The sequence below is a fragment of the Plasmodium brasilianum genome, chromosome 10, assembly GCF_023973825.1.
Source record: "Plasmodium brasilianum strain Bolivian I chromosome 10, whole genome shotgun sequence".
Lineage (NCBI taxonomy): Eukaryota > Apicomplexa > Aconoidasida > Haemosporida > Plasmodiidae > Plasmodium > Plasmodium brasilianum.
Window position 1 is genome coordinate 60,271 of NC_090123.1, and position 17,242 is coordinate 77,512.

Consider the following 17,242-nt stretch of genomic DNA (forward strand, 5'->3'; position numbering starts at 1 on the left):
GCATTTATATATATATACATATATTTATAATTATTTAATTATGATAATTAAAGCCATATCATTTTTTATAAGAGAAATTTGGAATTTTTTTAACAGTGATATTATTTTTTAAATACATAAATAAAATTCTATTATTCATTTTATGTAACATATATACGTATAAGAAACAACATATCTATATATGAAACACGAAGAAGGCAATTGCAAAAGACCTATCCTTTTACTTTTTTTTCACGTTTAATGAATCTAATATAAGCAATAAAAAAAACTATTATTAATTAATTGTATTGTACATTTATATTACAATTTGCTTACTGTATGTATATTATTACCTCATTTTTTGTTAATCAAAGTATAATTATATTATATAGTTAATATGAAAATTCATTCAATAAAAAATTTATTAAACTTTATATTAAATTATAAAAATTAAAAAGTGCTATTCTACATAACATTTAACTTTCCATTTTAACATGAAAGAAAAATAAATTATCAAAAAATGTAAGAATTTTTTTTCTCTATGATGCATTAAAAATGAAATTATTACTAAAAATAATAAAATTAATTACACTTAGGATAAAAAATAATATTTAACTGTTACAAGATTTCAATATTAAATTAAATAAAAAAACTTCAGACAAATCAATTATTTAAAAACAAAACATACATAAATGAACAGATGATTTAACATATATATGTGATTATAAGAATTCTTATTTAGGGGCTTAATTTTTCCTTTGATATAATTATTTGGGGATTCAAATTCTCAAAATAATGTTACGTATAAATATAAGTTATAAATACATGAACATAAATATACTATAAAATTATAAGTTATATATTCAATATATATTACGATTTTATTTAAAAAAAAATTTAATTAGGAAATAATAAAAAAAGGAATTGCTCGAAATTTCATGAATTAATGTGATAATATTTAATATATAATAGATCATTTTTATATATATACATACTAAAACATACTATTTTTATTGAATCAACCACTAATAAAATATTCTAGTAGAAATAAAACAAATTATGTATAACTGGAATATTTTTTAAATAATTGCATTTAACTCTCTGTATTTCAAGACCATTTTCCCTTATAAATTACTCATTTATATATATATTTTTCTTTTTATTCATTCCCTTTTGATATGATAACATTTATGAAATTTATTTCATCAGTATCACCTGATTTTACTTGAATATCATTCTATTATATTCTGATTGTACCATTTTGAACTTCCAAGAAGTATAATTCTATTATTTAATCGGAGCTGTCTACATTATATTCCTTATCTGTAGAATATTCATTTTTATTATCTTCTTTTATCCAATCCTGTAGCTCCTTCATAAAACAGTCCTTTCCTTTATAACCAGGAGTTTCATCATTTAATCTATACTCCAAAATATCACCTTTAACTTCAGTTGTTTCTTCTGCAATTTCTGGCTTTCTATCAGAGTCTTCTCTTGTAATCGATTCATTTATGGAAATGTCTAAATATAATTCGTTATTTTCTACACTCTGCTCTTTTTTGCATTCCTCTAATACCGTCATAAATACAAGTATACACAGTTTTGCTAGTAATTTTTTTTTAATATATTTGTATAATTCTTCACAACTTTTGTTGTGTGCCATTTCTTCTATATTTATTAATGATACACTATTTTCAGTTTCTTCATTTTCATATTCACCCAATATATTATTAAATTCATCTGTTAATCCCTTAAACCAGTCCTCTTCCATATTTTGTTCTACAATTTTACCCTTGTTTGATATCCACTGTCTCCATATAACTTTTTCTCTTTCTAAAAATGAAACTTTTTCATTTTCGTTTGAATATTTCTTGTTTAGTTCTTCCATTTCTTTTTTCCATTCATTTTTCAAATGATTAAACCAGTCTTCTTTTTCCAACTTTTTAGAAATATTTCTATGTTTTTCTATCCATTTATTCCACAGAATTCCTTTTTCTTTAGTATCAGTGCTACATTTAATATTTTCCACTTTATTATAATTTATTAAATTAGGATGAAATATATATTCCTCATTTGCGTATACTTCTAGACATATTGCTAAAAATTCTTTTTTGCTTAATGTCCATTGTTCATTTCGAAATTCTTCGAGTACTTTCATATGTACTTCTATAATTGTTTTTGATCTGTCCTTTTTTCTCTTTGGCATATTTGTATTTTTTATAATGTTATGTTCATGTATTTTTAATTTTTTTATGATTTCTTCATCATCATGTATTGGCTGATCCAAGTGATCATTTGATAAAAATATGTCTTTTTTGACAGAATTTGAAGGTAGTAGTATTTTGAGGAATTTAACTTGTCTTCTTATATTTTTCTTTTTTTTAAACTTCCCCATTAGAACGTACTAAATTACAAAAAAAAAGTACTTAAAAATTATATTATTACAATTATCAAATATTTATAATGTTTTTAATACTTAATTTTATCTTACTTTAATAAAAAGAGAAGACACAATAATAATTAGAAATGTTATTAAAAATGATGATATGTATGGGCTATGTGAATTTACTACTGGACCTGCATTAACATTATATATATATACATTAATTTGTTCAATTAAAACAAAAGTAGAAAAGAAAATAGAAGTAATGATACCTTGAACCTTAGGGTCTACAGGAGTAGATAGAAAGGTTTTAGGAATTGATGCTTCATTAGCTACGGATGTAGTTTTAATACCACCTTCTGTGTTTAAATCTTGATCAACTGGAGGTTTATATACAAAATCCTGTATTGTTTGCTGTACAGGTGTCGAAAGTACAGGAACATTGGTTATTTCATGATGTCCATGTTGTGTATCTTCTGTTAAGTTAGTTAAACTTGCCTCAGAGTTGCCTTCGGATGCTGTTTGAAGTTGAGGTGGATCTTCGGATGCTCTATTAGGTGACCTAACAGATGCTATATCAGGTGAATTATCAGATCCTCTATCAGATGGGAGTTTCCCTTGAAATGTACTTTGTTCTTGAGTTGCAGGTAAATCTTCGGATTTAATCTGATATACATTTGGTGGGCTTAAATCTTTTTCTTTAAGTGGAGGTTGACTAGGTATAACCGGTTCCGGTAATAAGCATTGAGGAGGTTTATTAAATGTTTTAGGATTTAATATGTTGCATGTTTTTTCTGGAAACTGTGATGATGTATTTTTTAATATGCAACTTTCACTAGTGAGACCTTTCTTTCCCTCAAAATATTTCTTCTTGCTTATAAACCACGTGCTATATTCTGTACATTCACTTATACATTTGGTGTCACTATTACAATTATATGTGTTACTACCTCTTTTTTTGAAGGCATCTAGTTTTTTTTAATATGCATTGTTTTTTTCACAGAAGTCTAGTGCATCATATTTTAATACTAACAGATCTCTATCTTTTTGTTCAAAAATCATAGGACAACCTCCATGTTGACTAAGCTCCTTAAATTTATGTCCAAAATAATTTCTAAGTACTGGTACCCAACGTTTTCGATGAGTATAATCTGGAGGTTTATCTTTTATTTTAATTAGATAATCAGCCAATTTTAAGCATCCATCTCTAAATTCGTTTTTAGATGTCTTTGTCTTTAAGGAAGCAGTGAGAGATAGAATTTGTTTTCGAGCTTCTAAAAATTCTATTTTACCACGATATTCTGATGCTCCAGAACCAAAACCAGTGTAGTCCTAGATTCAACAAAAAGTATTATGAAGTATTTAAGCATTATTTTTTTGCGTTATTTGTATTATAATTTTTTTTATCATAAATAATTAATTTATCATTAAATATATGCACGTTAAATAAACAATGAATATTACCCATGAAGAACAACTTTCCATATTGACTCTACATTATAATTCTAGATCGTTGTAAATTACAAACTGAAAAAAAGATACATATATATATCTTTCTACTTATCAATAGAGTAATTTTGAACTAATAAATAATAATAGAAATTACAAAATTATGAACTATTTAGGTATTTATATGTGAACTAAAAAAATAATTTAATTGATTAATATTCATTTTATATGCATACAATATTTTTTTACCTTACATAAATATATTACAACTGAAATTATATTCTAATAATATTTTTAGTTTAAATCACGGTTGAGTAATTATTTTTGTGTATATCTCATACTAACTTTATGAAGAAAAAGCTAAATAACTAATATTAAAATATTACATACAAATGGTATAAAAGTTACTGTGTAAAAATATTATTAATATATATATTATATCTTTTTTTTTCTTAACCCGGACACATATATTTAAATAATACTATATATATTAATATAATTGATTGCTTTTACGCTTTTCTTTTTTTTGAAAATAAATAATCTATAGAAGAAATTGTTATTAGCATGTTAGTACAGTACTTAATTATTGTGTCATATCTTTTCTTTATTTTTGACATAAACCATTACGGTTTTATCATTATTATTATAGTAGTTTTCTATATTTACTATGATATTATAGCGAGACAATTTAATATTCTATAAACTATACTAAATTGTTGCTAAAGTGGAATGTACATACCACTGAAATTTATATATAACATTTATTATTATATTTATATTACCTAAAAGTTAAATATTTATGGTATTTGTTAGGCCATTAAATAATTTAAAATAGTATTATTGATTAGATATAAATGTTGTTAATTATATATTTATTGTAACGTTTGAATATGATTTATTTTGGTCTTAATTTTAATAATTAAAATACATATTAACATAAATTAATCAATAAATATAACTTTGGCCACTTCTTTAAATTATGAAAAATTGTTAGGATATAATTATAGCAAAATTAATTATGCTATATGTTTAAAAAAGCATAAAACGAAGTATATCTTTTTTAAATAATAATTTTAATACTATAATTTCATGTAACTGGAATAATGTACAACATTAAATAATATAAGAAACATTTAAACTTCATAATTATTATTCGGTAGTTATTCGTAGATATATTCGAACAAATAGATTAAAATGATGCTATTCTTTTTTTCTGAATTTTTCTATATTTGATTATTATATAAAGTTATCTTTTTATCACTATAAGTAAATATATATTTAGGATGAAAAGTAAAAAAGCTCATGGACTATTTTATAATAACTTTTTAAGATATGAACTTGTAAATGTAATTACAGAACAATTTAAACTTATTTCAGACTACATAGATTATTCTGACGTAAAGTAAGTATATTATTTTTAATTTAAAATTTTTTTTTTGGAAAAAATAAATAAGAGATAGTGAATGGTGAGAAATAAAAAAAAAAATATATATATATATATGAATAGGAAAATTTTGTAAATAATTACTTGACATAAACCGTTATGTTATTATAGTTATGTTTATCCAAATTACATTTATATAATTTTGGCTTTATTTATTTTTAATTTTTAAATATAAATTTATACAATTTTTTTTTTTATCACCTTTTCATTTTATTTTAATTCCCTATATATTGTCCCACTGCTTTAAAAATATTTTGTTTAATAGTAACATAGCGGGGAATATACATAAAAACAATTCATAATGTTTTATAATATTTTATATTTAAATAGTTGTATTTTAACATATTATATGTGCATACATGGTATACACAATATATAATATTCTTATAATAGCCGGTGACGTGTGGTAACATAAGGAAAAATTTTTTTTTTACAAATATCTGAAAATATATGGAAAGAACTATGTAAAATTAATTTTCAAATATTTATATAAAAATATTTATTTTATTATTATTATTTATTTATTGTTTTTTTTTCTTTACTGTATTATGAATAAAAAAAACATTTCTTTATCTTTTTTGATATATCTTACATTATTTTTTTTTAAATATTGTTAAAATCATTATATGATACTGCACTTTATACGAAAAATTTAATTTAAAATAATTCAGACTTAATAAAAATTCAAAATTTTGAATATTTGTTAATAGCTCTATAAATATATAATTTATGTATTTAAAATAAATATTTAACAATAAAATGGCTATGTTTAACATGTAAAATTTTAATATAAAATACACTAATATAATTCCTATATATATATGTTTAAAAACGCAGCATAAAGCTGAGAATATATATAAAATTAAATTTTATTAGCATTATTTATTACTTTAAATAACATGTTTTAATATTTTTTTATTAAATATATAATATATACACATATAGTAACTGTGAACAAAATTATAATAAAAAGCCACTTATGTATTTAAATATGCAGTTCGTTTTATATTATGTTTATAGTTTATAATAATAGGTATGCTCTAAAATTTCAGGAAATTTTAAAAAATAAAGTGTACGAATAAATTATAAAAAAAAAATTTTTATGATAAATATATTTTAAATTTATGTGTATTCTTTCATTTATGCAAATAAATATAGAGTCGCATCATATAACACAGGATTTTTTTTATATTTGATATCACGAATAATGCAATAAATTATATTTATGGTCATTAACTTATTACAAAATATGTGATGTTAATGTTAGGTTTTAATCAATATCATTCTATGCTCTATGACTATTTATCAACCTTCTATGTTTAATTTACGCATTATCAAATCGTACTTTTCTAGCACTTATATATAAAAAATAGTTTTCCAGAAATATTCACATATTTTATCATTTAATTATCACAGCATGAAAATTATTATTTATGTGTTAATTCAACATTTATATGTAACAAATCTTTATTGTAACCAGTTTTTATAATATACAATGAAAATTTTTTTTTTCCACTACAGCTAGTGATAAAGTCACGCATACTTATTTATTTAATTATCTTTATATATCTATTATGTAGATGAATTTTTCATAATAAATATTTCATATATTAAATATGTTATTCTTGGTAATGATATTAATATTGATTTTGTAATCAGTATCAGCGTACATTTATATTTTCACTATCACTTTTTCATAACACGTAATTTTGCATTATATAATTATCGTCTGATTTCATATATATATATATATATATTTTACCTAAGAAAACAGGTTTACACTATTATTTTTGTATGTGCATACCATATTTCTCTCATAATTATCTTCACATATATATTATTAATTTTGCTGTATTATTAGTGAAAAAATTTATTCTAACATTTTTTTTTGGTATATTTTTAAAACATTCTTCAGTTAACTAGTTGAGAACTTTATGTTATACGTATAAATATATCTATTATTGAGAATTTATAAATTATGATTTTGTACATTATGATATGTTATATAACGCCTGATTTTTAGTGAATATATTTAATGATCTTAAGTAGCATTTTTTCGTATTTGATCATTTTGCGCACTTGTACATTTCAACTTATTTTTATTTTTTCTTATTAAAAACAAAACATTAGTATAAAATAGATTCAACGAATATTAGAAAACGTACATATATGCAGATACAACACTTATACGACTATATTATCTTATTAAAATATATCAAGGATATTGTAGAAGAAGGGTTACCTTTTCAAGTAGAATGTTTTATTGTGTTATTAAAAAAAAAAAAAAAGAATACAAAAAAAATTGCAATAATTGTTAATTTAATTATTTGAAATAAGGATATAAATTAATATCCAGTAACAATGAAAGGTACATCTTGTGATAGTAAACATTGAAGTGATGACTTTTTGGAACTGAATATAGCTATGTTTCAGTAGCTTCATTTAAGTTCATTAAGATATTTTAATTATGGTGTACATATTTACCTCATCATATTATTTTTAGTAAAAACATGTTCATTATTGAAGTTTTCCAAATAAATACTATAATTATTGAATTTTGTAAAGTACATATATTTACGTAGCTATTATATAGTGTATCACAAATTTTAGTATATATGTAAGAATTTAGTGTGCTAACAAAAGTAAGAAAGCATGTCATATATAATAAAGCATGTATGTTATTATATGTTTATAGTTTACGCACTTGATAGAGTTTTAAAATGTTTATAGTATAACATTGATGAAAGCATATGAATATATATGTGAGAACATAATCTCCATTTTCTATATAATCCCAGAATTATCTATAGTGTAATATACATAATCTAAAGCTATAATGAATGTTTTTAAGTAAAAAATTGTAACCATTTAGTAAAAAGAATATGTTCTTTATATGTAAGGAAATAAATGAAATAGAGACTACTAAACATTTGATATAAGTAAGAACTAAATGATTCCGTATAGGTAACTAACTTAATTTATTTTTAAAATATTCAGCATAACATCAAATTTGGTTGATGGTGTACTGTCTATATTAGGGACATTTTCCACCCTAATTAATCGTAATGAGATTATCTTATCTATATATTTAAGCCTTAAAATTTTAAGATAATGGAAGCCTATAAATATAGTATTAATAAATACTAATAATGACACTTTATTTAGCTTTATTAAAATAGTTTTGATCTTTAAATTAGGCTAAAATATGTTCATGTGAGTAAAATACAAAAACACTAATTTATTTTATGAAAGCAATACATAAAATTTATTTTAAGTACGAGAATAATACTTTCATATTAAAAGAAGAACTAATAAAAATATGAATATTTTTGTTACATAGGCAAATAAAAAAAAAAAAAAAAAAATTGTTAAGAAGAACATTTTCATATAATAATTACAAAAGTTTATTAACTGTACAAGAATAAAAATAAAAGATCCTATATATATTAGAAAGAAATATAAAATCATACAAAATAAATTTTTTAAAATAAGAAATAAAATTAAGAAAAACTCAAATATCATATATTTATATTAGGCATTTATATATTCTTACTATTAAGCTCTTATATAATTTTAAATATATTCAAATGTATAAGTCAAATTTTTTTCTTTAATGGAGTATTTTTTTTATCAAAATCAATAATTCCATTTTCTTCATCTTCCTCACTATCAGATTTTTTTATTTTACTCCAACATAAAAGAATTTTGTTTTTTGCTTTTTCATTGTGTTCGCAATCGAAATATTTTAAGCGCAGATTCTTGGAAGCGGGAGCTTTAACAGTTTTAATACATTTTATTAATTTGTATATAAAATAAAATTCTGTCAAAATGCCTGTCTCTAAAGAAATAATGTAATGTATAAGTTACTCCTAACAACATGCAAAAATGAATACAAATGATATAGGTAATAACAAAATTGTAGAAATAAAGAAAAAATGGTTAAAAAAGGGGCTCATGTATCATATAACTGTTCTGTTTTTTCCATCATAATAATGCTTAAAGCAATAAGGTCTTAATAAGTTTAAGTGCGTTTCATATTTTAGTTCCTTTTTCTTTAACAATACTTCGTATAAAAGATTTAATGTAATATATAAACATATTAATTTTAGACAACTTTCCATATAATCAATATAAAATGAATTACTTAGTTGTGTTTTTTATTATTTTCATTATGTAAGTCATCTAGTCCTTCAAAATTATCAATATATGCTGGTGCATTAACTGGTTTTTTGGACTTGTCATTATGAGCTAATTTGTTAGACTTTTCACAGTTGCTTCCATTTTTTAATTCATTTGAACGATGTATGAAATTATTTTCACCTTTTTTAATTTTATTTTTTACCGTTATACCGATATTTACTAGTCTTGAATATAATTGTTTTTTTTCTATCCCCAGTAATTATCTATCAATACTTACCTTTAATGCAATATTTTCTAAGATTCTGTTATTCCATAATTGACAAGATGTAGTGAACTAAAAATTCAGATTAATATTCAATAATTATAAAAGTGTATTTATTCTAGCATTAATAAAAGTTCATTTTAAAATAAAAATATAATGAGATAACTACCAAAAGATATAGTAAATTCACAAATTTTATTTTTATATTCTAACTCATAATAACATTTCAAGTTCCATGTTAAGAAGGTAAAAGTAATAAATTTAACAAAAAATAACTTATTTTTGTCTCATATAGGAAACATATTTATTTTAAATTCCAATGTATATAAAACAATGAAAATTTTAGTTAGATAAGTAACTTCTTTAATAATTATAAATAACAATTGGAATATTATATTTCTTCGCATTTAGTTTTTCTCTAAAATATAAATTTATTTTATCTCTTTTATGTGATTATATTTATATTTAATATATGCTAGCTTAAAAGAAAAAAAAAACCAAAAATATATGTACTTTTCAGCAGATAATATATGTAAATATACATTATTAATTAAAATAAATTAAAATGTATAAAATTTAGTAAGTATTAAAAATGTTATATTAATGAATAATATTTTATGTTGTTAAAAATTTGTATATAAAATTAATTTATGTACATAATATATACATATATAATATATATACAACTCGAACATTTGTAATTGAATGTATCTAGAAAATATTAAAAAAAAATTATGTTAATTTTACTATAATATTGGTTGAACTTAAGAAATACAAAGTGCTTTATTATTATACATATATTATTTTATACAAAAGTAGTTTTTAAAATATAGAGCTAATAATAAAGTAAAGAAAAGATTTAAAAGAAAATTTATGTAAATCCTTATATGATTATTAACGTCTTTTCTATCATAGAAACAAGAACAAGAAAATGTATGAGAACAGAATAATATAATTAATTAATACACAGACCAAATTACCCAATAAAAATAATAATTAATAAAATTTACAAAAAAGAAAAAAAATCAAATAACAATCTAAATGTACATTAAAAAACCTTTTACAGTAAATATTTTTTTTACAATATTTCTCATAAGCTTATTTTATATAATAAAAATTTAGTTTTTACTTTTAAAAAAAAATATATGTATATGCATATCAAATAGGGAAACACATTCAATTTCTTTCATTGAATGAAAAACAAGACATAATTATTGCTCATTTAAAAAAAATAATACGTTTTCTAAATATAATAAAAAAAATAAAATATTCATTTATTTATAAAATAGTATAAAAAGAAAAGATAAATATTCTTATAAAAATACTTGTAAACATTTGTTATGTAGTTCTTCCATTATTCTTTTAGATATTTGGCGAAATCAAATTTTCTTTAATGTTGCCATATATTAGCAAACTATTTTATATTTTATATTTTATATTTTTAATGTACTATGTTTACCATATATGTAAGTAACATATTCGAATATAATAATTTAAATACATAATATCTTAAAAAATAATAAAAAAATATTATGTATATTCCCGCAGTGTACAGTTAAAAAATTTACATTTAAAAGGGAGAAAATAAAATATAAACGATTAAAATAAAAAAAAAATACATAGAACCAAATTCAAAATTTAAGAATAAATAAAACCAATCATTCCTTAAGATAAAAGATATATTAAACATATATATAATACCTTAATTTGTTACGTGAATTAGTTATTTACAAAAATTTGTTTTCAATTAATACATATATATATATATATATATATGTATTTTTTTTTTTTTATTTTCTCACCATTTCCTATCTCTTATGTAAATGTTTCACAATAAGCATTAAAATTAGTAATAATATATTTACATTATAATAAAATAATTTATATTGTTGGTAATGCTTTTAATCTGTTTTGTAATTATGTTTACAAGTTCACGTCTTAAAAAGTTATAACACAATACACCAGCTTCTTTATTTTGCATGCTAAATAAATATTTATTAATAGTCAAAAAAACATATTTTCATATATTTTCATTTAATGAAAAATCAAAAAAAAAAAAATAACATCTCTTTAATCTATTTATTAGAAAATATATACAAATAACTACAAAAAATAATTATTAAGTTTAAATATTCTTTCTATTATTTAGTATTGTAGATTATTCCATTTACATGAAATTATAATATTATAATTTTTTCTAAATAAGTTTATACTATATTTTACTTTTTTAAAATAGCATAATATAATTAATTTTTACATAAGTGTATCTTTTTAATTTTCAATATTTCAAAAAAGTGCCTGACGCTCTTTTTATTCATTAATATATCTTAATACGTGTTTTAATATTTAAATTAATTCCAACAGAAATCATATTCATAAGTGGCATTATGCATATATATGACAACTTATATATCTAATAAATTATACTATTATAAAGAATTCAACAAAATAATAAATACAGAATAAAATTAATTTTTTGGTAATTGATATATATATATATATAATATTAAAAGTCATTTGCAAATTTCAATGGTTTACTTTAAAAAAATGCAGCAACAACATAGTATAATTTACATAATAATAATTTTTCTCTCTCTAATATTATAGTAAATATAGAAAACTTTTATCATAATAATAAAACCATAATAGAATTATATTGAAGGTAAATTAGACATATAACACAATAAAAATGGATCATACTAACATACTAATAACAACTTTTTTTATAGATAATTTATTTTAAAAAACAAGAAAATAATAAAAGGAATTCATTATATTAATACATGTTGTATTATTTATATATATGTTTATGGGGTAAGAAACAAATAGATCTAGTACATATACTGATGATTATTTTTGCATAACATTTATATTACATACAAATAGTACTTATTTGTAATTTTTTAATGTTAGTTATTTAGCTTTTCCTTTATAACGTTAGTATGAATTTTATGTAAAATTATATACTTAACTATAATTTAAAGTATGTACAAAATTAGAAAATATCTTCAGTTGTAATATATTTATTTAAAGTAAAAAATTATTAGATTCGTATAAAATGAATATTAATCTATTAAATTATTTTTTAGTTCACATATAAATTCCTTAATATATCAAAATTTTCGAATTTCTATTATTATTTATTATTTTAAAATTATGCTATGGATAACCAGAAAGATATATATTTATACCTTTTTTTCAGTTTGTAATTTACAACGAACTAGAATAATAATGTAGAGTCAATATGGAAAGTTGTTCTTCGTGGGTAACATTCAACGTTTTTCTAATATTCATAAATTTATGAATAAATTAATTGTTTATAATAAAAAGAAATTAGAATACAAATAACGCAAAAAACTAATGGTTAAATACTTCATAATATTTTTTGTTGAATCTAGGACTACACTGGTTTTGGTTCTGGAACATCACAATATCTTAGAAAAATAGAATTTTTAGAAGCTCGAAAAAACATTCCATCTCTCACTGCTTCCTTAAAGACAAAGACATCTAAAAACGAATTTAGAGCTGGATGCTTAAAATTGGCTGATTATCTAATTAAAATAAAGGATAAACCCCCAGATTATACTGATCCAAATCGTTGGGTACCAGTACTTAAAAATCATTTTGGACATAAATTTAAGGAGCTTAGTCAACATGGCGGATGTCCTATGATTTTTGAACAAAAAGATAGAGATCTGTTAGAATTAAAATATGATGCACTAGATTTCTGTGAAATTAATAAATCATATCAAAATAAGCTAACTGCCTTCAAAAAGGGAGATAGTAACACATATAATTGCAATAGTGATCCTAATTGTATAAAACTTTGTACGGAATATGAAGAGTGGTTTGTAAGTAAGAAGCAGCACTTCGAGAATAAGAGAAATCTCATTCATGAAAGCTGCACATTTAAAAGTGCAACATTACATTTTCCAGAAAAAAAATGCAACATATTAGATCTTAAAACATTTAATAAAATTCCTCAATGCTTATCGCCAAAACCGGATGTACCTAGTCAAGCTCCAGTTATAGAAAATGTATTAAGCGAACCCAAATTCGATGAACGTAACGCTGAAGATGATCTTATATCTCAAGATCAAAGTCTACCACAAGTGGAGCATCTACCTGAAAGTGCACCTAATAGTCCATCTGAAAGCCAACCAAACAATTTTCCTGAAGATACACCTTCAGATCCATCTCAACTTCTAACAACGCCTGAAGACAACTCTATGACGCATTCAGATAGTTCAAGTGAAGATACACAACATGGAGATGCTCAAATAACCAGTGTTCCTGTATTTTCAACACCTGAACAGCAAACAACACAGGATTCTGTATATCAACCTCCAGTTGATCAAGATTTAAACACAGAAGGTGGTATTAAAACTACATCCGTAGCTAATGAAGTATCAATTCCTAAAACCTTTCCATCTACTCCTGTAGACCCTAAGATTCAAGGTATCATTACTTCTATTTTCTTTTCTACTTTTGTTTTAATTGAAATTAATGTATATATATATATAATGTTAATGCAGGTCCCATAGTAAATTCACATAGCCCATACATATCATCATTTTTAATAACATTTCTAATTATTATTGTATCTTCTCTTTTTATTAAAGTAAGATAAAATTAAGTATTAAAAACATTATAAATATTTGATAATTGTAATAATATAATTTTTAATTATATTTCTTTTGTATTGTAGTACGCATTAATAGGGAAGTTTAAAAAAAAGAAAAATATAAGAAGACAAGTTAAATTTCTCAGAATACTACTACCTTCACATTCTGACAAAAAAGACATATTTTTATCAGATGATCATTTGGATCATCCAATACATGATGATGAAGAAATCATAAAAAAATTAAAAATATATGAACATAAAACTATAAATAATACAAATATGCTAAAGAGAAAAAAGGACAAATCCAAAACAATTATAGAAGTACACATGGAAGTTCTCGAGAAATTCCGAAATGAACAATGGGAATTAAGCAAAAAAGAATTTTTAGCAATGTGTCTAGAAGTATACACACATGAGGAATATACGTCCTATCCTAATTTTATAAATGATGATCAAATGGAAAATATTAAACGTAGCAATGATATTGAAGAAAAAAAAATTTTGTGGAATAAATGGATAGAAAGACATAGAAATCTTTCTGAAAAATTGAAAAAAGAAGATTGGTTTAATAATTTGAAAAATGAATGGAAAAAAGATAAAGCTATGGTAAATGAAATGGAAGAATTAAACAAGAAATATTTAAAAGAAAATGAAAAAGTTTCACTTTTAGAAAGAGAAAAAGTTATATGGAGACAGTGGATATCAAACAAGCGTAAAATTGTAGAACAAAATATGGAAGAGAACTGGTTTAAGGGATTAACAGATGAATTTAATAATATATTGGGTGAATATGAAAATGAAGAAACTAAAAATAGAGTATCATTAATAAAAATAGAAGAAATGGCACACAACAAAAGTTGTGAAAAATTATATAAATATATTAAAAAAAAATTACTAGCAAAACTGTGTATACTTGTATTTATGACGATATTTGAGGAATGCAAAAAAGAGGAGTGTATAGAAAATAGGGAATCATATTTTGATAATTTCATAAATGAATGTAAGTCAGAAGAAAATTCAGATAGAAAAAAACAAATCATACAGGATATAAGAGATACTAACTGCAATATTTTGGAGAGTAGTAAAAATAAGAAAATACATGATTATAAAGGTGAAGAATGTTTTAGAGAGAACATAGAAGATTGGATAAGAGAAGATGATTCATATTCAAATTCTACTATAAATAATAATATTGTAGGAAAATCCGATGATATAATAGAAAAATACATTTCATAACTTGAGGCATATACATCCAACATAAATTCTAGCTACATTAAGGTAACGGATAATTTTTATGAAACAAATACCTTAAATTTATAATATAGGAATAAATAAAGGAAAAGGAAGAATACAGTATAATGGGTAGTATGAGAAAGAAAAACATAACTAAAATATGAAAATCGAAATACAGTTTTTAATATATATTGACATTTTATAAACTCTTTTATATTTACACAATAATACTTATTATAACAATATTTTAGAACTTTACTCAATATAAGTAGCGAGATGTTAATACATATACCAAAAAAAATATAATTAATATTAATATTATACTAAAATAGTAAATTTGTATGAGAAAATTAAGATTTTGAAAAATGAGAAAAAATAAAATTCATAATTTCGAAAAACTATTTTCTTACTAATATAATATTACTAAAATTCATGTAATATATTATTTCATTGCTACTTAGTCTACAGTTTTTTCACATTTAGTGAGATGATTAATTTGTATTTTTAAAAATTTTCATTATTCGAACGTTTCATGTTTTAATTAATATAAAAATTTTGCTAATTAGAAAAACAAAATAAACTAAAAGGTGTGAATATGTAATGAAAATACATACATAATTTATGTAATTAAACATATAATAAATATACTATTTACTTAGTTAAATTATTCTGGACGGATATGAGTTAGTATATTTTCGCATATTAATAATGTTTATTTATTATAAATATTCAACCCTTTATGTTTTATATATATCAGTATTTTTTTTGTTATATATCTACATAAATCGAAAAATTGAATTCAGAATATCCATTAGTTATTAAAGAAATTCATTTTTTTTATAACAAATATTATAAAATAAATGTAACATACTCAAAAATATTTATATATATTGATAATATTAAGTATTTTCTTTTGTTTACATCATTTTCATTAAAATTCATTAAATAAATCATCGATATTTTTAAGATTATTAATATATGATAATAATGATATTATGCTGAATATATATATATACATTAACATCTATTTAATATTCGCTTTTAAAAAAATATATAAACAAATTAATAAGAAAAATACTAATAATTATTTAATTATTTTTTTAATTTTTATATTATAATTTATTAACATTTGTATTAAATAATAAAAATAAAAGTTACACATAAAAAATGTATAAATTAAAGGTTATTAATTTGATAACTTTCAACATATTTTTAAAACTAATTCCAAACGAATCAAAATATTATTATTTTATGGGAACTCATAAAAATGATATATTATCTTTATTTGTTTCCTTTAATATAAATTTATAATTTCATTCTTATTAGGTAATATCTATAAAAAATTTCAAGTAGCTTTCTTTTTAGTTTTAATGAGAACAAATAAATTTTGACTTTCTAATTTTTTTTCTTTTTTTCTTTTTTGTAATTACATAATAGTATTTTCCTTTCTAATACTTAGTTAATAAGATTAATTCTTATTAACACTTTTTATAATATTTTATAAATTATGTATGTATGTATATATGTATAAATATTTGTAATATTAACTAATACTAGATTTATTTGTTAAAATATTAAATCCATTTTGATATGTAATAAATTTTTACTTTTTCTATATATTACAAAAATAGGAACATAACAAATTTGTATTTACTGATTTATATTATGTACAAACTATAGTAAAAGCATTATGTTTATTTTTTAATTAATATCATTAATGCAGTA

General features: G+C 21.2%; 3 protein-coding genes across 3 annotated transcripts; 1 reads left to right on the forward strand and 2 right to left on the reverse strand.

The window, feature by feature from the left end:
• Window positions 1-1,270: 1,270 nt before the first annotated feature.
• Window positions 1,271-3,847, reverse strand: MKS88_003077 (STP1 protein; the record flags this gene model as incomplete). Its single annotated transcript, XM_067216139.1, has 4 exons — window positions 1,271-2,383; window positions 2,642-3,314; window positions 3,396-3,694; window positions 3,827-3,847. 4 exons carry the CDS (start codon window positions 3,845-3,847, stop codon window positions 1,271-1,273), a joined length of 2,106 nt encoding a protein of 701 aa, XP_067072816.1.
• A 5,004-nt stretch (window positions 3,848-8,851) lies between these two features.
• Window positions 8,852-9,376, reverse strand: MKS88_003078 (uncharacterized protein; the record flags this gene model as incomplete). Its single annotated transcript, XM_067216140.1, has 2 exons — window positions 8,852-9,013; window positions 9,224-9,376. The coding sequence occupies 2 exons, from the start codon at window positions 9,374-9,376 to the stop codon at window positions 8,852-8,854; spliced, it is 315 nt and encodes a 104-aa protein (XP_067072817.1).
• Window positions 9,377-12,901: 3,525 nt separating this feature from the next.
• On the forward strand, window positions 12,902-15,520 carry MKS88_003079 (uncharacterized protein; the record flags this gene model as incomplete). Its single annotated transcript, XM_067216141.1, has 3 exons — window positions 12,902-12,922; window positions 13,056-14,115; window positions 14,379-15,520. 3 exons carry the CDS (start codon window positions 12,902-12,904, stop codon window positions 15,518-15,520), a joined length of 2,223 nt encoding a protein of 740 aa, XP_067072818.1.
• Between the last annotated feature and the right edge of the window lie 1,722 nt (window positions 15,521-17,242).